At 42.0% G+C, this 27159-nt stretch overlaps 1 protein-coding gene across 2 annotated transcripts; it reads left to right on the forward strand.

Annotated features, from left to right (window-relative positions):
* Nucleotides 1–1490: 1490 nt before the first annotated feature.
* Nucleotides 1491–26746, forward strand: LOC128572756 (zinc finger protein 729-like). Of its 2 annotated transcripts, XM_053572812.1 has the most exons (4): nucleotides 1492–1800; nucleotides 13468–13594; nucleotides 14359–14454; nucleotides 21012–26746. In XM_053572812.1, exons 1-4 carry the CDS (start codon nucleotides 1798–1800, stop codon nucleotides 24569–24571), a joined length of 3786 nt encoding a protein of 1261 aa, XP_053428787.1. In that variant the 5' UTR covers nucleotides 1492–1797; the 3' UTR covers nucleotides 24572–26746. The 2 variants fall into 2 exon arrangements, with proteins under 2 accessions (XP_053428788.1, XP_053428787.1); XM_053572813.1 differs by lacking the exon at nucleotides 14359–14454 and having other exon boundaries at nucleotides 1491–1800.
* Nucleotides 26747–27159: the final 413 nt, after the last annotated feature.

The raw sequence follows: 27159 nt of genomic DNA on the forward strand, positions 1-27159 counted from the left end.
TTGCCTCAGCCTTTCAAGTAGTTGGGAATACAGGCACTTGCCACAACGCCGGCTACTTTTTAGAGAAAGGTGGGGGTTCTCTCTGGCTCAGCCTGGTCTCAAACCTGTAAATTCACGCAATCTGGGCCTCTCTAAGTGCCTGGCCACCTTGCCCAGCTATGTTTTTACTTAGACATCATGACGTATGTTGAAAACGCCTTCAGGCTCTGCACCTGTAGCTCAGCGGCTAGGGCACCAGCCACATATACTGGGGCTGGCGGGGTGGAATCCAGCCTGGGCCTGCCAAACAACAGTGACAACCACAACCAAAAAATGGCCAGGAGTTGTGGCAGGCGCCAGTAGTCCCAACTACTTGGGAGGCTGAAGCAAGAGAATCGCTTAAGCCCAAGAGTTAGAGGTTGCTGTGAACTGTTATGCCACGGCACTCTACCCAGGGCGATATAGTGAGACTCTGTCTCAAAAAAAAAAAAAAAAGTTTCGGCACCTGTGGCTCAAGCGGCTAAGGCGCCAGCCACATACATCTGAGCTGGAGGGTTCGAATCCAGCCTGGGCCCGCCAAACAATGACGGCTGCAACCAAAAAAATAAAAGTAGCCGGGCGTAGTGGCAGGCGCCTGTAGTCCCAGCTACTTGGGAGGCGGAGGGAGAATTGCTTGAGCCCAGGAGTTGGAGCTTCCTGTAAGCTGTGATGCCACACACTCTACTCAGGGTGACCAGCTTGATGCTCTGTCTCAAAAAAAAAAAAAAAATGCGGCTCCTGTGGCTCAAAGGAGTAGGGTGCCAGCCCCATATACCAAAGGTGGTGTGTTCAAACCCAGTCCTGGCCAAAAACTGAAAAATAATAATAATAATAATAAAAAAGAAAGAAAGAAAATGCCTTCAAAGCAGAGTCTAACTCCTATTTAAATAATAGGTTCCCAAGTGCAGCACAGAATAAACACTCAGTAAACAGATTTTCATTCTTTTAGTTGAAATTTGTTGAACACCTACTCTATGGCGAGCACAGTGGCCCTGGAACATAGAGGTGAATAAAGTCATGGTCCTGGCACCAAATTTCGCTCTTCATTAGGTTCTTGGTCTTGATGATTGGAAGAACAGATCAGTAGTAAGATAGGATTTATTTGCAGAAAAGAATACAGAAGCGCCAGAGCTCCTGGTAGAGAGAAAAAACCCAAGTCGGGAGAGAAAAGCTCTCTGTCTCTGGGCTTTTTGTCAAGGGGCACATATAGCAGTATGGGGCCCTCTGTAGTTACATTTAGCATGTCTGGGACAATGTGTCTGGGTCTTAAATGAATGGCTACAATCCTTTTCTTTCCCAGGCCTGGGAAATGGGCCCCCCTGCCCACTTTCCAGCCCGCTGGTTCTGCTGCTTGCTGCCACAGCACCAACATCGCCAAGGCGGAGGTAGCAGGTCCGCACCCCCCAGCTCCAGGAGCTGGCTGGGATGCCACTTATCGTGTAGCAGTCCCTGCTGTTAATATAAAAAAAAAAAAAAGTGTTGTGGTCTGGTCCCAGAGCATTCCTGTCACTCAAGGTCAGAGAGGTGGGGCTTGAGGCTATCCAGTCCGGGATGCTCCAAAGTGAACTGACCAATGAGACGCACAGCCAGAAAGAAGGAGGCGGGTCCAGCGATCGGAGCAGATTTTGTCTCTTCTGCTGGGCCCTGAGCTGGTGTCCGCTTTTCAGCTGTTGCTACTCCGGGAGTATCTAGGTGTCTCTGCAGCAGCTCTGTCAGCCTGTGACCTGCAGGTACTGGAAGATCTGTAGGGAGGACGCCGGGACATCCGGAAGCTGGGAAATGGTGAGTACAGAAGACTGGTGTCCTGGGAGGGGGAGGGGCGTGGTTGGAACCGGAAGTGACTGTGGCTGACCTGGCAATTTCACTTCAGTTTTACAGTCTTCAGATTGAACTTTGCCACTGGCACCCTTGGCCCTCAGGACCCTGTGGGCAAGAGGTGAAGTGGGGCAGGCAGCGGGGACTGTACCTCCAGGCCTTTCCTGGAGTTGTTACTTGGACCATGGCCCCGGGCTCTCTTTGAGCGGTGTCCCTCCCACGTGGTGACAATGGAAAGGTCCTGAGGAAGAATCCCAGCTGGGTGTGTGGGGCTTGTTCATGGGAGGGGCTGTAGTCTGTGGGGCCCCCAGTTTCTCCATTCTCCTGTTAAACGTAAACTTAGGGCCCAGGGCGGTGGCTTCCTCTGTTGGGGAACTCAAAGTCTCTGGGTTGCCTGTCGTTGTTGTTAAACGCAGAGACAGGGAATTGATTCGTAAAAAGATTGTTGGATGTCCCGACCCGCGGGACAGCAACGGGGGACGCAGGAACCACCTAAGGGAGAAAAACAAACAAGGGGCGCGAGAAAGGCTGACAAAACAGTTTTCTGATCAAGTCTCAAACTTTATTGAAAAACTTGTGCCTTATAAGCATTATGGGGAAAGAGGGTGTGTCTTGTCGGGAGGTTCAGAGGAGTTGTCAACTGGGGATTGGCTAAAATAAGCAAGATGGGGCATAAGGTGATTGGTTGGCTAGTTGCTGGGTGAAGTTACCGCGTAAAGGTGAAACTTTTTTACTTAAAGAGGAAGTAGAGCTGAGCTGTGCCTTATATGCCTTCCGACAGTTGGAAGAGCTAGTAATTCCGGAGAACAGTGAGAGTACATTTTTTTTTTTTTTTCAGACAGAGTCTCACTATATCGCCCTCAGTAGAGTGCTGTAGCGTCAATTCTTGGGCTTAAGCAATTCTCTTGCCTCAGCCTCCCACGTAGCTGGGACTACAGGCGCCCACCACAATGCCTGGCTATGTTTTTTCCTTGCAACTGTTATTGTTGTTTAGCAGGCAGGGGCTGGGTTCGAAGGCACCAGCTTCTGTGTATGGGCCGGCCCCATAACTACCAGCACAGCCTGAGACTACATTTTTAAGTGTTGTTTTAGAGAGAGGATACCCGAGAAGGTCTAGGAGAACAGGTCTTCTCAAGAAGACCACAAGGATACACCTGCAGGGTCCTCTCCATGGTGACTCAGCTTTTGGGAATTTGTAGACTTAACTTCTTGGAACTTGGAAATTTCCAAGTTCAGTGAAGTCCTGTAGTTCTGTAGGGGCTGGAATAGCATCTCCCGCTTGATTCCAACTGGCCAATGAGAAAGGCACCTGTGGGGTAGAACTTTTTGACTGTCAATGAAAAGGGAAAGACCAAGCCAGTAGGGGAGCGAGGCCAGTTGGAATTCTTCTATGCTGTTAAGTTCCCTACTGGTGAATAAAGCCCTTCCTCTTATAAACGTGGTGTTTGGGTTCCTTTTCTCTCCGTTGGGCCTCGTCTTCCTGCAACAGTTTGTCTGTGTAACAAATTTTAATAATTTATATAGGGGATTTATACTAAAAATATGCTTATGTGACTAACTACATGTAGTAAAGTACATGTCGCAATTAAAAAATGAATCAGGGCGGTGCCTGTGGCTCAAAGGAGTAGGGCACTGGCCCCATGTACCGGAGCTGGTGGATTCAAACCTGGCCCTGGCCAAAAACTGCAAAAAAAAAAAAAAAAGAATCAAAGAAAATTATCACAAAAAAGAATCATTAAACATGCTAGTAAGTTGTTCTGTAGTGCCTCATCATTTCCTCTGCCTTTTTTCAAGATTATTTTCTTTGTTCCCTATTTCTGGTTTGGCCTGTTTGACTTACTCTTCCTATGTTTTAAAGTGTATTCTCAATTCACAAATAGCTGAGAATGGTTGTGGGGGGTGTCTGTGTCTACCACATTGTCTACTTTATTTTATTTAATTTTCATATCTATAAAATCGATTTCAAATGGAAATAATTGTTATGATTAGTTATATTGACATGTGGGCTATGCTGTTTAATTTTGTTTTTAGAAATTTGTGAAACAGTAGGTATTTATTAATGGTGTACATTGCATTTTGTAACTTATTAAGAAGTCTATAACTTGGCTTGGCGCCTGTTGCTCGGTGAGTAGGGTGCCACCCACATACACCGAAGCTGGCGGGTTCGAGTCCGGCCTGGGCCTGCTAAACAACAATGACAACTGCAACAAAAAATAGCCAGGCATTGTGGTGGGCACCCATAGTCCCAGCTTCTTGGGAGGCTGAGGAGAGAGGGAAGAGAATTGCCTAAGCCCAAGATTTTGAGGTTGCTGTGAGCCGTGATGCCATGGTACTCTACCCAGGGTGACATAGTGAGACTATGCCTCAAAAAAAAAAAAAAAAGAAGAGGAAGAAGCCTATAATTTATGTTAAGAATAACTATTAAGGCTCTGCACTGGTAGCTCAGCGGGTAGGGTGTTAGCCATGTATACCTGGGCTGGAGGGTTTGAATTGCCGGGCCTGCCGAACACTGACAACTACAACAAAAAAATAGATGGGAGTTGTGGTGGGCGCCTGTAGTCCTAGCTACATGGGAGGCTGAGGCAAGAGCCCAAGCTCCCAAGTGGCCTCACAGCTCACAGCAACCTCAATCTCTTGGGCTTAAGTGGTTCTCTTGCCTCAGCCTCCCAAGTAGCTGGGACTATAGGTGCCTGCCACAATGCCTGGCTGTTTTTTGTTTGTAGTTGTCATTGTTTGGCAGGCCAGGGCTGGGTTCAAACCCTCCAGCTCTGGTGTATGTGGCTGGCGCCCTAGTCCTTGAGCTAGAGATGCTAAGTCAGGACTTTACATTTTTTTTTATACCAGCCTCAGTTTTTACTTCCAGGAGACACATTACTGTTTAGCCCATCAGATGCTGGTATTTGGGGAAAATGTGCACAAATTATTTCTGCTCTCTAGATTTCCAGATATTTCAAGGGAGAAAAATTATCCCAAAGGACAAGAATGACCCATCTCCCTTAAGGTGTTTTCAAAACTTGCAACACAATTCACCCTTGTGCATTGAAAGCTAGGTTGCAGTTTCTCCAGGGAGGGTGGCCATTGAGTAATTCTGTGAGCAGGCTGAAGGTGGAAGGATGTCTCAAGGGATAGAGTGATCTTACTTGACACTTGAGTGAGACATGTCTGTATTTCAGTCAACAGTGACACTCCCTGAATTTCAAACCTTGAAAAGCTTTGTTTCTTTATTTCAGCTTAAATTTTTCATTAAGTGCAATTAAGTGTAATACATCAATAGAACTGAAAGAAAAGAAAATGTTCCTGAAAATGCAAGACAGAACTGGAGTTGAGAAAAGGAAATTAAATATGTAGTTATATTTCAGTAAAAATGTTGGTTTTACCTCTTTTTTTTGTTTTAAGAGACAGAGTCTCAAGTTGTCACCCTGAGTACAGTGCCGTGGCATCATAGCTTACAGCAACCTCAAGCTCTTGGGCTTAAGCTATCCTCTTCCCTCAGGCGCTGCCACAACACCGCGCTATTTTTTGAGACAGGTCTCGCTCTTGCTTAGGCTGGTCTTGAACTCCTGAGCTCAATCCAATTGATCCACCTACCTGGGCTTCCCAGAGTGCTAGGATTACAGGCCTGAACCACAACGCCGACCCCTGCTTTTACCTTTTTTTCTTTGAGTGAGTGTTGTAAGGTTTTGAGATATGTTATTGTCTGAGGGTGATTTCAAATGGAAACTCAGTTTAGCTTTGCAATGATACCCGAAGAAGAAAGAGACACAGTTTTGATTGCTTTATGATGCATAAAAATGAATACATTTCCATATGAAAGTGTGGTAGATCATTTGGTGAATTGTAAATATTGACAAGACATCAGTTCCTCTTTTACACAGAGTAGAGATCTGTGACAGTAGGTAACTTTGTTCTTTATTATTATTTTTAAATTTGTATATATATATACATATTTTTTTTTGGAGACAGAACCTCAAACTGTCTTGAGTAGAGGGCTTTGACATCACAGCTCACAGCAACCTCCAACTCCTGGGCTGAAGTGATTCTCCTGCCTCAGCTTCCCAGGTAGCTGGGACCATAGGTGCCTGCCACAATGCCCGGCTATTTTTTGGTTGCAACTGTTATTGTTGTTTGGCGGGCCCAGGCTGGATTCGAACCCGCCAACTCAGGTGTATGTGGCTGGTGCCTTAGCTGCTTGAGCCACAGGCCCTGAGCCAACTATTGTTCTTTGAAGGTGGAGTTTAATGCTATATCCTATGGAAGGGGACCTGCAAACTTCCAGAGATGTTCTCAAATGAGTGTTTACTAAATGATTTGTTTTCATTTAATAATTAAATGACATCACGATTGTCTCACAAAGTAATTTTGCTTTTCATGTTAACATAAGATTTCTTATCCAAAAATTCTGTTGGATTTCTCAAACACAACTGGGAACCCACAGGCAGGGGTGGTTGATGGAAGGTAAGGGTGGTGAGATGCCCTTCTTGAAGGTGTAATTGGCATTGTTTTGGTGGGTGGTGTTTTTAGACACTGTTCAATAGAACAATTTTGAAATTACATCTTATTGTCCAATAAGATGATTTTTTCTTTATTGTAAGGAAGCATTGCTTGGGGAAAAGCACCAAGTACAATTGTAAGTATTTTACAATTTCCTGCTATTATATAAGCCTCAACACTGAGTTTGCAGAATTTTTCTGGATTTCTCAAACACTTGCTGTTCTCTTTGAGTCAAGTGACTAAGACAAGATCAACCTTGGTGCTCCAAAAGATGGTCATCTAGGGCCCAGGATCCGTCTCTACAGGTTTTCAGCCTGTTCATACCACCTATGGGAAGAACCCTTTATATGGACAAAGGCGCAGAGCTCTGGAAAGCTGGGGACTCACAGGCAGATGTGGTTGATGGAAGTGGAAGGTGATGAGATGCCCTTCCTGAGGTGTAATGGGTCTTGTTCTGGGGCTGTTTCTAGACATTGTCCAACAGAATAAATTTTAAATTCCATCTTATTGTCCAATAAAATGAATTCTTCATTACTGAAGGAAGTATTGCTTGGGGAAAGCATGAAGTATAAAATCTGCAAGCATCACACACAAGGGCTTTCTTTCATAAAGAGGCGTAAACGTGTAGAAACAAGGTGGGAGATGGGGGCAGAATGGAGGGTGGAGAAATAATCTGCCAGGTCAGGACATGTTTCATCCTGCAGTCAGACAGTTCTTAGGAGGGGCATAAAGAGGGGCTAGATGTTAATTCTAAGTCAGACGTAGAATTGGCCAAAGGTCAGGGGCTGGGGGGAAAAGAGTAACTTCAGCAAAATTTGATGAAGAAATATTTTGTGTTGACTGCTGAAGAAACAACTGTTCGGCTAATTGTTTATGAGCAATGAATGGGAATTTGCAGAGCCTGTGCCTTGCCTCATCATAGGTAAAATAGGTAATATCACCTAAGTCATCATGGGAAGAGTTGTTTTTTGCAGTGAGCTTCTCTTGAGAACACAGAGCATGAGGAATTTTTTTAATCAGAGCTACTTCCCAGGATGAGCTATGCTCCCCAACATCTCCCACCACTATCCTTTGTCCTATACATGTCTTCTTTCTGCCTTTTTCTTTGATTATAATTTTTTTTTCTTTTTCTTGCAGTTTTTGGCCAGGGCTGGGCTTGAACCCACCACCTGCAGCATATAGGACTGGCACCCTACTCCTTTGAGCCACAAGTGCCACCTATTTATTTTTTTCTTTTTAAGACAGAGTCTCACCCTGGTTTTTACTATTTTAAGTTGCACACAAACTTTATGGACACCCTGTATAACCAATGGTGCTGTCAGGGTTTGTTTTTTTTTTGCAGTTTTAGCCAGGGCTGGGTTTGAACCCACCAACTCCAGCATATGGGACCAGCGCCCTACTCCTTTGAGCCACAGGCACCGCCCAAGCAGAGTCAGCTGTCATGTCTTCTTCTTGAGGACTAATTACAGTGACTTAATTCATCTTTGCAATCTCTTAAATTGTCTGAGATGCACATCACATTCTGGTTTAATTGTATAATATGACAGTTCTTTCTCTGTCTACCATTGTGATGGGTTATTCTGGAGTTGGAAATGACTCTGTTTTTAATTATAAATTATTTTTACACACCATCCAGAATTACCACATATGACATGAACATAGATGATGCCCACTGAGTGTAACTCCAGAGGGAGCTTTGCATCTCAACCTTCCAGTCACAACACATAATTGTACAGCAAAGTGCATGTTGTCCCAAATCATGAAGCTACAATGTATCTTCTTGAGCAGTTATAGTACATGGTGTGACAAAAGTTGCTCCTACAGTCACCATACAGAGAAAAAAATGGAAATTGTAGCACTATGTACTTTTGTTTACAGCAAAATTTTATAATACATTTACAAACTATTTTCTATGTTTGCCACCTCTTTACAAAATTTGGTAATGAGTATTTTGTAAAGGTATAGCTAGCTATGATTTTCAATTTTTCCTATGTATGGTGACTTTGGGGACAACCTGTAGATTTTTACAAACTACCTCTATTTCAGGCGTCCTTAAACTTTTTAAACAGAGGGCCAATTCAGTGTCCCCAAGACCGTTGGAGGGCTGGACTATAGTTAAATATATATGTATATGAACAAATCTCTATGCACACTGCACATATCTTATTTTGCAGTAAAAAAACAAAACAGGAACAAATACAATCACACCGCCTCATGTGTCCCATGGGCTGCAGTGTGAGGACCCCTGCGAGTGCCAGCCATTCTCTCTCTGTCTTTCAATTATCCTGATATCTTTACACCTAAAATTGATCAGAGACTATGAGGCCCAGAGATCAACCTGGAGCACAGATAAGCATTGAGTACACCTGAGAATGCCCGCATTCCCACTCTTCTATTTCTGTAATTCTCATGAATGTACACATGGGACTACCTGCATCCCCACGTGTGCAAGAGACACTGCTGCCTTCTCTGACCTCTGGAACCTTTAAAGTGCTAGAAATCTATGTCGTGCTTCAAAATTGTGATTGGTGATCTTCCTTGAACCAAAGATATGTTGGTTTTTAAAAAGTGTCGAGGCTCTGTACCTGTAACTCAGTGGCTAGGGCACCAGCCACACCGGATCTGGCAGGAACAAACTCAGCCCAGGACTGCCAAAGAACAATGACAACTACAAACAAAAAAAGAGCCGGGCATTGTGGTAGGCGCCTGTGATCCCAGCTACTTGGAAGTCTCAGGCAAGAGAATTGCTTACACTCAAGAATTTGAGGCTGCTGTGAGCTGTGACACTACGTTACTGCACTGAGTGTGACAAAGTGAGACTCTCAAAAAAAAGTGTTGAGCAGAAGTGTCTCTGCTGTGTTTGCTATCTCTAGGTGAGTGCCGCTGTAGTCTAGAAGTAGTAACAGCAGCAATAGGGGGATTAGTAAAGAAGCTACTTCATAGACTCACTGAAAACCTGTAATTTTTTTTTTTTTTTTTTGGTAGAGTCGGAGTTTCACTTTATCATCCTCGGTAGAGTGCCGTGGCATCACACAGCTCAAGCAACCTCCAACTTCTGGGCTTAGGCGATTCTCTTGCCTCAGCCTCCCAAGTAGCTGGAACCACAGGCACCGCCCAATGCCAGGCTATTTTTTGTTGCAGTTTGCCTGGGGCCGGGTTTGAATGCACAAGCCTTGGTAAATGGGGCCAGCGCCCTACCCACTGAGCCACAGGCGCTGCCTTTTTTTTTTTTTTTTTTAGATACAGAGTCTCATTCTGTTGGCCTCAGTACCGTGCTGTGCCATCACAGCTCACAGCAACCTCCGGCTCTTGGGCTTAGGCGATTCTCTTGCTTCAGCCTCCCAAGTAGCTGGAACTACAGGTGCCCGCCAGAATGCTGGGATATTTTTTGTTGCAGTTTGGCTGGGGCCGGGTTTGAACCCACCACCCTCAGCATATGGGGCCGGCACCCTACTCACTGAGCCACAGACCCTGCCCCCAAACCTGCAAAATGTTAAGCAAACCCAAGGTTGACTGTTCATTTGTGAAAAGGTAGAGTCACAATGCAAGAGTTGGTGGATGAGAAAGCAGTTTTTTCAAGAGCAACATAAGGAGATGGCTGACTTATGTTGGAAAGACCGCCTGATGTTCCTCAGCTGACCAGAAGGTGGTGAAAGGGGAAAGGAGTGTGGGAAACTACATGTAGGAGCTTTCTTTTCTTTTCTTTCTTTCTTTTTTTTTTTTTTGAGACAGTCTCCCTCTTTTTTTTTTTTTTTTTTTTATCAGTTTTTGGCTGGGGCCGGGTTTGAACCCACCAACTCTGGCATTTGGGGCCAGCACCCTACTCCACTGAGCCACAGGTGCCACCCGGAGCTTTCTATGTGTGGGTCTCCATGACTCATGGAAAAGGTTTCTAGCCATCTGGCAGTCTGGCTGACTGCCAGATGATATAGATCAAAACAGAAATGGGGGTTAACTGCTCACTATTTTTCTTGATGAGGAGTTCTGAAATCTTGGTTCTATAGTTAATGGCTCAAAATCATTCCTGAAATTCTTGTTTTTAAATTCTGTTTTGGAGACAGAATCTGACTTTGTCATCCACCGTAGGTTGCCATGGCATCATAGCTCATAGCAACCTCAAGCTCCTGGGCTCAAGCCATCCTCTTGCCTCAACCTTTGAATGAGCTGGGGTCTCCAGGTGTGAGCCATGGGGCCAGGCTTCTTCTTGAAATTCTTAAACAAGGACATAAACAAGTACTGTTAATAAAATGTGATTATTTGCTTGAAGATAGAGTAACTGCTGCTGTTGCAGAATCACATACTCAGAATGGGCATAATGTGAAAAAACTTATATGCATATTAAAGCCTGAGAGGTGATGCTTAGCTAAATGTTTCTCATCCCAGGCTTCCAGTTAAGATTCCGTGGCCAGTTTGAAGAAGTACCATCTCTGTCATTTTGCCTGCACACTCATTCTATTAGTCTGGGTTGTGTCATCAGTGTGGTTTTAATTAAGTGTCCCCATGTGATGCTAAGGTTAGGCCAGTATCAAGCATGAGGGTTTCCATATCTATTTAAGACAGCTGAGTTTATTTATTTATGTATTTTTTCAGAAAGAGGTTACAGGTCACATATTCCCATTCGCATGGCAGAAATTGCTGGCAAGGGAGGGCACTGGAGGCCAAGAAATAAGAAATGCACACTTTGGTCTTTATGTGGAATCTCCTTCTTCCTGACTTTCTCTGTGATAAAGAACAAGGAAGGGTGAATTTTTTTCTGTACTTAGTGGTCTCTCTGACTGTGGATGTGGTAGCAGGTGAAGGGGTTGCGCTGATGCCTTTGTTGCAGAAAGATGAGGCCCAACAGAGAGAAAGAGCACCCACACGCCACGTTTATAAGAGGAAGGGCTTTATTCACCAGCCGGTAGCTTACGGCATAGAATTCCAAATGGCTGCGCTCCCCGACTGCCTTGGTCTTTCCCTTTTTATTGACAGTCAAAAAGTTCCACCCCACAGGTACCCTTCTCATTGGCCAGTTTGAATGAAGCGGGAGATGCTATTCCAGCCCCTATAGAACTACAGGATTTCACGGAACTTGGAAATTTCAAAGTTCCAGGAAGTTAAGTTTACAAATTCCCAAGAGATTAGTCACCATAGAGAGGACCCTGCAGGTGTATCCTTGTGGTCTTCTTGAGAAGATCTGTTCTTCCAGACCTCACCCTTATCAGTTATCTTCTCTCGCCTTTAAAGCCGAGATAAAAGGCAGTGCCTGTGGCTCAGCCAGTAGGGCGCCGGTCCCAAATGCCGGAGGTGGCGGGTTCAAACCCAGCCGCGGCCAAAAAAAAAAAAAAAAAAGCCGAGATAAAGCCGATAAAGATATTGTCAAGATCCAGGTGGAATGTATCCAGATAATCTCATGTGAGAAGGAAATCAAGGGAAGGAGGAGGAGGAAATGATTGCTTCTCAGGTAAATGTGTCCAAGGTCCAGGGCTGTGCCCACTTTTGCTCCTGCAATATCATGTTCTTAGAATTTGCAAGCCTTTACTTCTCTACTTTTGATGTTCCTGCCTAATGAGTTTGTTTCAAATACTCTTTTAACTATTTCTTATTGCCAAGAGCAATAAGAGTATGTGATTCTGCAACAGCAGCGGTTATTCTATCTTCAGTTGCCAAGAGGTCTGAGAAATCCTTCTCCCCTACCTATACAGCAGAGTCTTCTCTCCATTCTGTCCATCAAGGCTTCCCAAGTGCCCTGCAAAATTCCCAGTGTAAATTCATGTTCTGCAAAAATAAAAATGTGTTCTGCAATACTGCAAATGTTCCTTTTGTGCCTTTTGAAAATGGAACAATGTGGATACTCAAGGTTCTCCATTGTGTATGAGGTCGGATCCTTGGATATTAGCAGAGAAGGAGAATATGTTTTGTTTAGCTTCCATGTGGAAGCTCCATCAGTTCTACATAGAATGAGATGAAGCACGTGCACTTTTACAGAAGACGGCATTAACTGCCTAAAGTAACTCAATGTTCTGAAAAACAGAATCATTCGAAAAATGCTTTCTAGAATGCTTAGAAAGACATGTTTAAAGACACGATTGGAGATTAGAAAACATTCCAGATATCTATAACTCGAGCTTTGCCAAAAGTGTTTTTTTTTAAACTAGCTTTTATCAGATTATGATGTACTTTTTCTTGCCAGTACTATCACAGCAGTGATGTGTTTGCGTTTGTGAATCAGCACCTGGTACTTATTTGTCCTGTTACAGTTGAGGTTAACTTTATTCACTCAGTTATGGTGCTCTTTGACACATATTCCATTGTAGAGTTCAGTATATCTTCTATATTATTTATTTATTTATTTATTTATTTATTTTTGTAGAGACAGAGTCTCACTGTACCGCCCTCCGGTAGAGTGCCGTGGCGTCACATGGCTCACAGCAACCTCTAACTCTTGGGCTTACGTGATTCTCTTGCCTCAGCCTCCCGAGCATATCTTCTATATTATTAATAAGTACTTTGGGGAGATTTATCAACTAATGTGCACAAACCAAAACATCTATTGATGTGCCTCTTTCTTTTTAGATTCTCTTTCATACCTTGCTTTGGAAAGTAAAGGTTGTCATCTTTGTTTACTGGTTCAGAAATCAACTGGGGAAATCCAGAAATCCAGTTCATTGTATGTTTCACATAATATTATGCTGGAATAAAAGCATTAGCATTTTTGTTGAGCTTGTTGAAAATTTAAAAATGGAATCTTCACCACATATCTTGAGAACAGAAATTTGCATTTTATCAAGATCTCCAGTTCTTTCTTGTTCATGTTAAAATTTTAGAGGTTCCATTTCACTCACCATGACTTTTTCATGTAAAAAACATACACAACTTATACTGTATGTTGTAAACAAGGCAGAAAGATACACATCCCAGCATATTTCTACTCTTGTCAACCAACAGTGTCTAGGGTCTACACTCGTTTTGTGCATGTTGTGCCCTCCACTTTCTTCATTTAGAGAACACATGAGGAAATTTATCTCTTCGATTTCTTCTATACTCCCCTTATTATATAATTCCAGTCACTCATATAAGTCAGCAACAGTTCTCTTGGCTCATTCAATTAAAAGTGAAGTTTAAACTCCGCTTGGCTTCTTGGTAAATATGTTTGTTTTTCAGGGAATGTTCACATTCAAGGACGTGTCTATAGAGTTCTCTATGGATGAGTGGGCCTGCCTGGACCCTACTCAGCACACTTTGTATCGGGACGTCATGTTGGAAATCTACAGACACCTGGTCTTCCTAGGTGAGGATAGCTGAAATACACAGTTCCTGGTCTACACTAAGCAATTCATATTCTCTCTTTGTAGAAGTTTTTATACATTTTCTTGAACTGCATGGGTATCAGATTCTTGTTTCTAAGGAAAACTTAAGGATATCTTGGTATAGAAGAGAAAATTCTGGAGATGCTTTACTTTGGCATTAATCTTACTCTTTTTTGAGATGATTTATATCCTTCACTAGATTAATGGTAATTTCAGAAATTTAGCAGCATAGATTTTTACTCATACCTTTAAGTCTAATTTCTAGCACCAAATTGTATTTTAATAGTACTGGGTAGTGGAATTAAGAATCATCCAACTTTGGGCAGCACCTGTGGCTCAGTGAGTAGGGTGCGAGCCCCATATACCAAGAGTGGTGGGTTCAAACCCAGCCCCAGACAAACTGCAACAAAAAAAAATAGTCGGGCATTGTGGCTGGTGCCTGTAGTCCCAGCTACTCAGGAGGCTGAGGCAACAGAATCGCCTGAGCCCAGGAGTTGGAGGTTGCTGTGAGTTGTAACGCCATGGCACTCTACCGAGGGTGATAAAGTGAGACTCTTGTCTCTAAAAAAAAAAAAAAAAAAAAAGAATCATCCAACTTTAAATACATTTTAAAGATTATCAAATTTCTGTAAGGACAATTATTTCAGGATCTTCTAAAATGTTCTTTTCTCTGCTTTAGCAAATTAATAGATTGCCAATTGGAGAATCCACATAAGAGTCATGTTTCTTTTTTCTAATAAAACAGGTCTTGCTGTCTCTAAGCCAGACCTCATCACCTGTCTGGAGCAAAGCAAAGAACCCTGGATGGTGAAGACTCACCAGACAGTAGTCAAGCACCCAGGTAGGGGGGAGTGAATGAAGCAGATAACTCTGGTCAGAGATCCAAAGTTGAAGGAGGAAACCACACAATGCAATGTGATTAGGGAAGCTCAGCTTAATTGTAAATGATTTCTGAGAAGCCTGGGTTTCTTTCTCTTGTTCTTACATAAGGTCATCTCTGTTCTTGTTTTTTTTTTTATTTTCTTTTTTTTTGTAGAGACAGAGTCTCACTTTACGGCCTTCGGTAGAGTGCCATGATGTCACAGGACTCACAGCAACCTCTAGCTCTTGGGCTTCCGCGATTCTCCTGCCTCAGCCTCCCGAGCAGCTGGGACTACGGGCGCCCGCCACAATGCTCGGCTATTTTTTGGTTGCAGTTCAGCCGGGGCTGGGTTTGAACCCGCCACCCGCGGTATATGGGGCCGGCACCCTACTCACTGAGCCACAGGCGCCACCCTCTGTTCTTGTTTTTATTATTATTTTTTTATTTTTATTTCCTTATTGACACAGAGTCTCACTCTCTTGCCTCACACTAGAGTGCCATGGCATCAGCCTAGCACAGAGCAACCTCAAACTACTGGGTTCAAGTGATTTTTCTGTCTCAGCTTCCAAATAGCCTGGCCTACAGGTTTCTCCACAATGCCTGGCTAATATATTTTTCTATTTTTCTTTTTTAAGTAGAGAAGAGGTCTCATACTTGCTCTGGCTGGTCTTGAACTTCTGAACTAAAGCAATCCCATCTTGGCTTCTGATAGTGCTAGGTTTTGTTTGTTTGTTTTTTTTTTTTTTTGCAGTTTTTGGCCTGGGCCAGGTTTGAACCTCCACCTCCCATATATGAGGCTGGCACCCTACTTCTTTGAGCCATAGGCGCCGCCCCAGTGCTAGGTTTACAGTTGTGAGCCAGTAGGCCTGTTTTAGGTTTTAATTTCCAGAAGGACTTACTTTTCAGTGATATCCCTTCTAGGTTACAGTGAGAATAAAACAACTTTCTATGGCTTACAAGTGACTGCTAGAGGTGACTGCTCTTCCATTCCTTTTAACGACATAAAATATTTGTGTATTTTTGACTATATCTGTGAAATATTCTTTTCTTTTTGAGACAGTCTCACTATGTTGCCCTCAGTAGACTGCTCTGGTGTCATAGCTCACAGCAAGCTCCAACTCCTGGGCTCAAGTCATCCTCTTGCCTCAGCCTCCGGAGTAGCTGGGACTATAGGTGCCCACCACAATGCCCTGCTAGTTTTTTTTTTTGAGACAGAGCCTCAAGCTGTCGCCCTGGGTACAGTGCCACGGTGTCACAGCTCACAGCAACCTCCACTGCTGGGCTTAAGTGATTCTCCTGCCTCTGCCTCTGCCTCCCAAGTACCTGGGGCCAGGTGCCCACCACAATGCCGTGCTATTTTTTGGTTGCAGCGGTCATTGTTTGGATTTGAACCGGACAAGTTCAGGTGTATGTGGCTGGTGCCTTAGCTGCTTGAGCCACAGGCACCGAGCCCCATGCTAGGTTTTTATAGAGATGGCATCTCGCTCTTGCTTAGGCTTGATTCAAACTCCTGAGATCAGGGAATCCACCCTCCTTGGCTTCCTAGAGTGCTGGGATTACACATGTGAGCCACCATGCCTGGCCCTTGAAAAAAAAAAAAATTCTTTTTATGCTGGTAAAATTTACAAATATTTTAATTACATACACCATATTTTATTTAAAAACAAAACATATGGGCGGCGCCTGTGGCTCAGTCGGTAGGGCGCCGGCCCCATATGCCGAGGGTCGCAGGTTCAAACCCAGCCCCGGTCAAACCCAGCCCCGGCCAAATTGCAACAAAAAAATAGCTGGGCGTTGTGGCGGGCGCCTGTAGTCCCAGCTGCTCGGGAGGCTGAGGCAAGAGAATCGCTTAAGCCCAGGAGTTGGAGGTTGCTGTGAGCTGTGTGAGGCCACGGCACTCTACTGAGGGCCATAAAGTGAGACTCTGTCTCTACAAAAAAAAAAAAAAAAAAAAAAAAAAAAAAACAAAACATATACATATTAAAAAGAACCAGCTTCAGATTTCTTTCAAATTTGCTTTTAGGTATAGGAGAAAAAAAGCAGATAAACTATTGATTTCTTATTGTCCAACTCCCATGAAATATTCGAACTAATATTCCTATAAGAAGATAAGCAATGAGGCACACGTGAAAAATTTTTTTTTGGCTAGGCACCTGTGGCTCAAGCAGCTAAGGCGCCAGCCACCTACACCTGAGCTGGTGGGTTCCAATCTAGCCCCGGCCCGCCAAAGAGCAATGACGGCTGCAACCAAAAAATAGCTGGGCATTGTGGCGGGTGCCTGTAGTCTCAGCTACTTCAGAGGTGGAGGCAGGAGAATCGCTTGAGCCCAGATGTTGGAGGTTGCTATGAGCTGTGATGCCAGAGCACTCTACCCAGAGTGACAAGCTTGAGGCTCTGTCTCAAAAAAAAAAAGAAAAAATTTTTAAATATTCTTTAGTCTGCTTGTGGTGACTCAACCTAGCTCTATGGGACCCAAGGCGGATGACTGCTTGAGCTCAGGAGTGTGAGACCAGCCTAAACAAGAGACCCCATCTCTATGAAAAATAGAAAACTTACCGAGGCATTGTAGTGGTTGCCTGTTGTCCCACCTACTAGGGGCTTGAGAAGCTTGAAAATTGCTTGAACTCAGGAGTTTGAGGTCACTGGGAGTTAAACTGATGCTATGACACTTTAGCCTGGGCAACAGAACAAGTTTGGGTATGAAAAAAAGGTAGTTTCTTTAGCATCATATTCAAAGTAGGTGAGTGAAGTAGTGATAGTAGTATTTGGTTCAGAAATGCCAGATACACCACAAATAGTTGTTGTAGGTTTTCTGTTTTATACTTTTTTTTTTTGGAGCCAGAGCCTCAACTGTGGCCCTGGGTAGAGTGTTGTGGCATCACAGCTCACAGTAACCTCCAACTCCTAGGCTCAAGCGATTCTCGTGCCTCTGCCTCCCAAGTGGCTGGGACTAATGGTGCCTGCCCCAATGCCTAGCTGTTTTTTGGTTACAGCCGTCATTGTTGTTTGGCAGGTCCAGGCTGGATTCCAACCCGCCAGCTCTGGTGTATGTGGCTGGCGCCTTACCCACTTGAGCCACAGGCACTGAGCCTGCTTTATACTTTTTTATGCTATGAAGGTTTCAAATAAGATTCTACAGAAATTAATACTCAGTAATTTTATGAGAACACTAAGAAATCTCCTCAAATGAAGGAAAAAGCTTATTTTACATAGTTTGACTTATCATATTTTACAAAGTTTGTATTTTTAAAAGTAAGGCCTTTGATTGCTTCTAATGAGTGAATTAAACCTTTTCTGTTTTTGTACTGCTAGCAACATATTAATAGCATGGTAAAATTATCTTTACTATTTATTTTTTTTAGAGACTGAGTCTCACTTTATCACTCATGGTAGAGTGCTGTAGTGTCACAGCTCACAGCAACCTCCAGCTCTTGGGCTTAGCCTGAGCCTCCCAAATAACTGGGACTATAGGTGCCCACAAGAAAGCTGGGCTATTTTTTTGTTTGCAGTTTTCGGCCGGGGCTGGGTTTGTACCTGCCACCTCTGGCATATGGGGCCGGCCCCCTACTTCTTTGAGCCACAGGCGCCGCCATTTTTGTTGCAGTTTTTGCCGGGTCAGGTTTGAACCCGCCACCCTCAGCATATGGGGCTGGCGCCCTACTCACTGAGCCATAGGTACTGGCCTTTCTTTACTATTTTTAGCACCTGTAATCCCAGCACTGTGGGAGACTGAAGTGGGAGTGTTGCTTGAGCTCAGGAGTTAGAGGCTTGTCTGAGCTAGAGTGAGACCCTGACTCATGAAGAAAATGGAAAAACCCAGCCGGCCACTTGTAATCCCAGTGTCTTTGGAGGCGGAGGCAGTGGGATGCCCACAGCCCAAGTCTGAGATTGTAGTGAGCTAGAATGCCATTACACACTGCTCAAGGCAAATGGTAGATCTCTGTCTCAACAACAATAAAAAAATTATCTTTACTATTTTTAAATGTTTACTTATTTACATTTTCTGATAAGTACCTCATTTCAAAAATATTCAGTATATTTGTTCTCTTTCAATAAAATGTATTATTTCATTTACCATAATATTAAGATTTATCTTTATTACAGATGTTAGAAGATTTCCTGATTTTTAGAAGCTTAATAATACTCTATCATTTTTACAGTCTAAATTATATTTCTCCATTTATTTGAGGCCGTTGTGGATTTCTTTTACCTAATGAATTATGTGAATAAAGCTGCAATGAATATGTGTGCAAATAGCTCTTTATTTGACCATGTATGTTAGGGTTGTGTATCTGTCCTATATTTTATTTATTATGTATTTTATATATATGCAGAATAATAAAAATAAATTATAGGTTTCTAACAAATATGCCCTTGTAGTATTATTTAATATTCTTTACCTTTTGAGGCAATTTTGACTTAAAGTATATTATATGAAATAAGACAAGTTTTGCCTCAGAATATATTCAGCCCTGGCTGCATGCAGGGGCATATATCTATAACATGAGGTATCTGAGATGAGAGGATATCTTTTTTTTTTTTTTTGTTCGAAAGGTTTTTATTGGAGAGGGAGGGATGCTGCAGAGCAGCACCAAGGAGGAGAGAAAAGGAGAGAGGAGGGGGAGAAAAGAGAGAGAGAGGAAAGGCGATGGGGAGGAGAGAGGAGAGACCGAGAGAGACAGAGAGGAGGAGAGAGGAGGGGAAAGAAAGCAATGAGAGGATATCTTGAGCTCAAGAGTTGGAGACCAGCCCAAGCAAGAGCAACACCCAGTCTTACTAAAAGTGGAAGATAAAATTGCTGGAATCATTGTAGGCACCTGTAGTCCCAGCTACTCAGAGGCTGATTCAGGAGCATTGCCTGAACTCAGGAGTTTCAGGTTTCTGTGAGCTAGGCTGTTGCCATGTCACTCTAGCCTGGGCAAAAGTGTGAGACTTTGTTTCAACAGGTGTGTGTATGTACACATGGAGACACACACACACATACGTACATATACATGTCTCCTTAATATAATCTCCCTTGTTCTCATAATACTAATACTTGAATTAAATATATTTCTGTCCTATACTTTTTTTATTCCATTTGTTGTCCTTACATGTAAGATGAGTATCATTTAGATATTATATAGTTCTATCTTGACTTATTTTTTATTTTATTTTTTTTGGCCGGGGCTGGGTTTGAACCCGCCAGCTCCGGCATATGGGACCAGCGCCCTACTCCTTGAGCCACAGGCACCGCCCCTATCTTGACTTTTTATTTATTTATTTTTGAGGCAGAGCCTCAAGCTGTTGCCCTGGGTAGAGTGATGTGGTATCACAGCTTACAGCAACCTCCAAATGCTGGGTTCAAGCAATTCTCCTGCCTCCACCTCCCAAGTAGCTGGGACTACAGGTGCCCGCCACAACGCCCAGCTATTTTTTGGTTGCAGACATCATTCTTGTTTGGCAGGCTTGGGCTGGATTTCAACCCACTATCTCAGGTGTATGTGGCTGGCACCTTAGCCGCTCAAGCCACAGGCACCAAGCCAACTACATATTTTTTAAATCCCTATCTTTTTTTAATGTCTGTCATTTGATTATGAAGTTTAGTCCATGAATACCGTGAATACATACATAAATTTTTTTTTTTTTTTTTCAGTTTTTGGCCAGGGCTGGGTTTGAATCCGCCACATCCAGCATATGGGGCCTGTGCCCTACTCTTTTGAGCCACAGGTGCTGCCCCATAATTTTTTTTTCTTTGAGACAGAGTCTCAACCTGTCTCCCTGGGTAGAGTGCCGTGGCATCATAGCTCACAGCAAGCTCCAACTCTTGGGCTCAAGCAGTCTTCTTGCCTCAGTTTCTCTATTTTTTGTAGACGAGGGTCTCAATCTTGCTCAGGCTGGTCTCAAACTTGGGAGCTAAAGCAGTCCACCCACCCTAGCTGCTGAGCTATAGGAACCGAGCCAGGCTCTTATGATTATGATTATTTACAACTTATTTCCCTTTTCATTTTATTTATTTATGTATTTATTTATTTGAGACTGAGTTTCTTTTATTCTGGGTAGAGTACTATGTTGTCATAGCTCATAGCATTCTCAACCTTCTGGGGTCAAGAAATCTTCCTGTCTCAGACTCATGAATTGCTGAGACTACAGCCATGTGCAACCATGACCAACTAAATTTTCTATTTGTGGTAGAAAGGGATCTCACTTTTGTTCAGGTTGATCTGAAACACCTGTTGGTCAAGTAACCCATTCACTGCAGTTTTTCAGAGTTCTAGGATTACAAACATGAGGCAATGTGCACAACCTCTATGTTATCTCTACAAGTTGTGCTCACGTGCTGTGCTGCAAATTCCTACCTGGTTTTAGAATTTCCCAAAATGCAGTGTATATATGCAGCCTTTATTTATCTTTAACATAATTAGTGCCTATGTTCTGTATTATGCCATCTGCCTAAGGTTCTTGACATGACTTTGCAAATACAATGTGTTGTATATATTTACTCAGTTGTGATAAAAAGTCTGTGGCTAAAATTTTATTGTTTAAATTTTTTTCAGATGTATCTAATCATTCTACCCAAGACCATTTCCAAGAGCTGGGCACAAATATATTATACCCAGAGATAACACTGAGAAGATATCAAAGCTGTGGCCTGGATAATTTAAACTTAACAAAAGACTGGGAAAGTGTTTATGAATGTACTCAGCAGAAAGTATGTTACAGTGGATGTGACCAATGTTTAACAGCTAGCCATGGCAAAGTCTGCCAATGTAGTAAATATACGAGAGTCTTTAGACATTTGTCAAATCTAAATAGACATAAGATGATATATGCCACAGAGAAAACTTTTCAGTATAAAAAGTATGGGAAAGCCTATAACCACTGCTCACACTTTACTAAATGTAAGATAATGCATACTGGAGAAAAACAGTACAAATGTAAAGAAGGTGGCAAAGTCTTTAAATTTTGCTCAAGCCTATCTAACCATAAGAAACTCCACCCTGGGGAGAAACTGTATAAGTTTAAAAATTATGGGGAATGTCTTAGGCACAGATCAAAATATTATAACCATAAGAGTATTAATACTGGAAGAAAAGCCTACAACTATAAAGAATGTGATGAACTTACCAATCAGTACTCACATCTTTCTGCACATGAAAGAATTTATTCTGGAGAGAAACCCTACAAATGTCAAGAATGTGGCAAAGCCTTTAAGTGGTACTCAATCCTTTCTGTACATCAAAGAATTCATTCTGGAGAGAAACCCTACAAATGTCAAGAATGTGGCAAAGCCTTTAAGTGGTACTCAATCCTTTCTGTACATCAAAGAATTCATTCTGGAGAGAAACCCTACAAATGTCAAGAATCTGGCAAAGCCTTTAACCGGTGCTCAAACCTTTCTGTACATCAAAGAAGTCACTCGGGAGAAAAACCTTACAAATGTGAAGAATGTGGCAAAGCCTTTAAGCAGTACCCAAATCTTTCTAAACATAAAAGAATTCATTCTCGAGAGAAAACCTACAAATGTCAAGAATGTAGCAAAGCCTTTAACCGGCACTCAATCCTTTCTGTACATCAAAGAATTCATTCTGGAGAGAAACCCTACAAATGTGAAGAATGTGGCAAAGCCTTTAAGCAGTACCGAAGTCATTCTACACATAAAAGAATTCATTCAGGAGAGAAACCCTACAAATGTCAAGAATGTGGCAAAGCCTTTAATGATATTTCAACCCTTACTAAACATCAAAGAATTCATTCCGGGGAGAAACCCTACAAATGTGAAGAATGTGGCAAAGCCTTTAACCGGCACTCAAACCTTTCTGTACATCAAAGAATTCACTCGGGAGAAAAATCCTACAAATGTGAAGAATGTGGCAAAGCCTTTAAGCAGTACTCAAGTCTTTGTAGACATAAAGGAATTCATTCTGGAGAGAAACCCTACAAATGTCAAGAATGTGGCAAAGCCTTTAAGTTGTACTCAATCCTTTCTGTACATCAAAGAATTCATTCTGGAGAGAAACCCTACAAATGTCAAGAATGTGGCAAAGCCTTTAACTGGCACTCAAACCTTTCTGTACATCAAAGAAGTCACTCGGGAGAAAACCCTTACAAATGTGAAGAATGTGGCAATGCCTTTAAGCAGTACCGAAGTCTTTCTAGACATAAAAGAATTCATTCTGGAGAGAAACCCTACAAATGTCAAGAATGTGGCAAAGCCTTTAATGATAATTCAACCCTTACTAGACATCAAAGAATTCATTCTGGGGAGAAACCCTACAAATGTCAAGAATGTGGCAAATCCTTTAATGATAATTTAACCCTTACTAGACATCAAGGAATTCATTCTGGGGAGAAACCCTACAAATGTCAAGAATGTGGCAAAGCCTTTAATGATAATTCAACCCTTACTAAACATCTAAGAATTCATTCTGGGGAGAAACCCTACAAATGTCAAGAATGTGGCAAAGCCTTTACGCAGCACTCCATCCTTTCTCAACATCAAAGAATTCATTCTGGAGAGAAACCCTACAAATGTCAAGAATGTGGCAAAGCCTTTAAGCAGCACTCCATCCTTTCTCAACATCAAAGAATTCATTCTGGAGAGAAACCCTTCAAATGTCAAGAATGTGGCAAAGCCTTTAAGTGGTACCCAAATCTTTCTAAACATAAAAGAATTCATTCTGGAGAGAAACCCTACAAATGTCAAGAATGTGGCAAAGCCTTTAAGCAGTACCCAAGTCTTTCTAGACATAAAAGAATTCATTCTGGAGAGAAACCCTACAAATGTGAAGAATGTGGCAAAGCCTTTACTCTGCGTTCATCCCTTTCTGTACATAGAAGAATTCATTCTGGAGAGAAACCCTACAAATGTCAAGAATGTGGAAAAGCCTTTATCTGGTACTCAAAACTTTCTGTACATAGAAGAATTCATTCTGGAGAGAAACACTATAAATGTGAAGAATGTGGCAAAGCCTTTAAACAGCACTCAGAACTTTCTGCACATCGAAGAATTCATTCGGGAGAAAAACCCTACAAATGTGAAGAATGTGGCAAAGCCTTTAAGCAGTACCCAGGTCTTTCTACACATAAAAGAATTCATTCTGGAGAGAAACCCTACAAATGTGAAGAATGTGGCAAAGCCTTTAAGTACTACTCAAGTGTTTCTACACATAAAATAATTCATTCTGGAGAGAAACCTTACAAATGTGCAGAATGTGGCAAAGCCTTTAAGCAGTACCCAAGTCTTTCTCAAAATAAAAGAATTCATTCTGGAGAGAAACCCTACAAATGTGAAGAATGTGGCAAAGCCTTCATCTGTTACTCAAAACTTTCTGTACATAGAAGAATTCATTCTGGAGAGAAACCCTACAAATGTCAAGAATGTGGCAAAGCCTTTAACCAGCACTCACACCTTTCTGTGCACCAAAGAATTCATTCTGGAGAGAAACCTTACAAATGTGAAGAATGTGGCAAAGCCTTTAAGCAGTACCCAAGTCTTTCTCAACATAAAAGAATTCATTCTGGAGAGAAACCCTACAAATGTGAAGAATGTGGCAAAGCCTTTACTCTGCGTTCATCCCTTTCTGTACATAGAAGAATTCATTCTGGAGAGAAACCCTACAAATGTGAAGAATGTGGAAAAGCCTTTATCTGTTACTCAAAACTTTCTGTACATAGAAGAATTCATTCTGGAGAGAAACCCTACAAATGTCAAGAATGTGGCAAAGCCTTTAATGATATTACAACCCTTACTAGACATCAAAGAATTCATTCTGGGGAGAAACCCTACAAATGTGAAGAATGTAACAAAGCCTTTAACCGGTACACAACACTTTCTAGACATCAAAGAATTCATTCTGGGGAGAAACCCTACAAATGTGAAGAATGTGGCAAAGCCTTTAATGATAATTCAACCCTTACTAAACATCAAAGAATTCATTCTGGGGAGAAACCCTACAAATGTGAAGAATGTGGCAAAGCCTTTAAACATCACTCACACCTTTCTGAACATCAAAGAATTCACTCGGGAGAAAAATCCTACAAATGTGAAGAATGTGGCAAAGCCTTTAAGCAGTACCCAAGTCTTTCTCAACATAAAAGAATTCATGCTGGATAGAAACCCTACAAATGTCAAGAATGTGGCAAAGCCTTTAACCGGCACTCAATCCTTTCTCAACATCAAAGAATTCATTCTGGAGAGAAACCCTACAAATGTGAAGAATGTGGCAAAGCCTTTAAGCAGTACCCAAGTCTTTCTATACATAAAAGAATTCATTCTGGAGAGTAACCATACAAATGTCAAGAATGTGGCAAAGCCTTTAAGTGGTACTCAATCCTTTCTGTACATCAAAGAATTCATTCTGGAGAGAAACCCTACAAATGTGAAGAATGTAACAAAGCCTTTAACCGGTACACAACACTTTCTAGACATAAAAGAATTCATTCTGGAGAAAAACCTTACAAATGTGGAGAATGTGGCAAAGCCTTTAAGAATAGTTCAACCCTGACTAAACATCCGAGAATTCATTCTGGAATGAAACCCTAGAAATGTGAAGAATGTGCCAAAGCCTTTACTCTGAGTTCATCCCTTTTTGCACATCAAAGAATTCATTCTGGAGAGAAACCCTACAAATGTGAAGAATGTGGAAAAACCTTTAACTGGTACTCACACCTTTCTGTGCACCAAAGAATTCATTCTGGAGAGAAACCCTACAAAGTCAAGAATGTGGTAAAACCTTTAATTAGTGTGTAACCTTTCTAAAATACAAGAATTCATTCAAGGGAGAAACCTTATAAATATGAACACTGTGGCAAACCCTTTATTCACATTCAAACCTCACTGTACATAAAATAAATCATACAGGACAGAAACCCTACAAATATGAAGAATGTGGAAGTATCCTTACCTGGTGTTCATGGCTTGCTAAGGATAAAAGAATTCACAATGAAGAGAAATTCTACAAATGTGAACAGTGTGGTAATGCCTTTTACTGGAGCTCAAACCTTACAACACATAAGAAAATTCAGATTGGAAAGAAATTTTACAAATGCGAATGATGTGGCAAAAATTTTCAGTGGTCTTCAGCCCTTAGTAAAACATAAGAGAAATCATAGCAGAGAAAAACGGTAACATTATGAAGATGTTATGCCAGTAGTGACAGTTTTTTTACATAATAGAATTCTTTTTGTTTTTTGTGACAGTGGCTTACTATGTCACCGTCGGTAGAGTGTTGTGACATCACAGCTCACAGCAACCTCCAGCTCTTGGGCTTAGGCAACTCTCCTGCCTCAGCTTCCCAAGTAGCTGGGACCACAGGCACTGGCCACAATGCCTGGCTATTTTTTGTCGCAGTTTGGCCAGGGCCGGGTTCAAACCCGCCACCTTCAGTATATGGGGCTGGCACCCTACCCACTGAGCCACAAGCACTACCCCACAAAAAAATTATTGAATAAAAACTCTACAAATGTGAAGAACTTAAGAAGTGTTTAACTTGTCCTCAAACCATTCTATATATGAAAACTTTATATAACAGAGAAAAATCCCTACAAATTTGAAGTGTCAAATCCTATAATCTCACACATTTCAGTACCTAACAGAATTCCTAGCAAAATTCTATATATGTGAAGAGTGAGAAAATGTTTTTAAATATTCCTCACACTTTTCTAATCATAATTCATATGGAAGAAATACTCTAGAAATCTCAATCATGTCTCAAGGCCTTAAAATTTTGTTTATACTGTTCAATAGGTCTAAGGAGAGACAAGGGGAAATGATAAATGATACTGGGAATTTTTTTGTCCTTAACAAGAGAAACACATTAACTAGGGGGGCCTTCCATGGAAAAAACGTTGGCATTTGAAGAAAGCTTCCAAAACCTGATGTTTTCCCTACAAAAAATGGGCCTCAGAGGTAGAGAGGCCACAATGTGGAGATATGAACAAGGCCAGAAAAAGGGATCTTTGAAGCAGGTATACAATTAAGGTGATGGCAGCTGCAAGTGACCTATTTTCTATAGTATAATAAAATTCACACCACTTCTATCACACTTTACAAATAAAACGACAACATGTGGATATGGATTATAGGGATAGAAATGGGAGGACTCTCCATTCTGGAAGATTTTTCCCTTTCCAGGAAAAATCATGAATATTTTACCCCCATACCACTTAACATAGAATTGGAAAATCTCTATAAAGGGGAAAAATCTTACTAAACCCAAGGTCTTCTCTACATGAAAATGTAGTGTCTTCCTTCTCTAGAGTGTCCTTTAATAAACTGACCTTTTGTTTATTCATTTATTTATTTATTTATTTATTTATTGGGGGGACTGGTTCTTTATTTCAAAAATACATATATCAATATTCAGTATCCAAGCAGTTGCACTACTGGTTTTTTCTTTGTCCCCATTGGCCCCAAAGACACCACATGAAAGGAGAGTACATTTTAAGCCAATAAGCTGCAGAATGTACAACTAATAGGCCTCCCTCAGAGAAACCTCACCAAAAAGCGGAGATTGGGCAGGGAAAGAAACTTTAAAAGGTTTTCAGTACACTGCCAGCTCAAAGTAGAGAGCTCTCACAGCCAGTTGCGGGGGCCAGGGTGCCCCAAACCAAACGAAGCAAGGTTTCAAATAATATAAAATTGTTAGAATCTTGTACATAAGCCATTCAAGATTTCTCCAGCACAGACTGTTGAAAGTACAA

The sequence above is a fragment of the Nycticebus coucang genome, chromosome 20 (assembly GCF_027406575.1).
Source record: "Nycticebus coucang isolate mNycCou1 chromosome 20, mNycCou1.pri, whole genome shotgun sequence".
Taxonomy (NCBI): domain Eukaryota; kingdom Metazoa; phylum Chordata; class Mammalia; order Primates; family Lorisidae; genus Nycticebus; species Nycticebus coucang.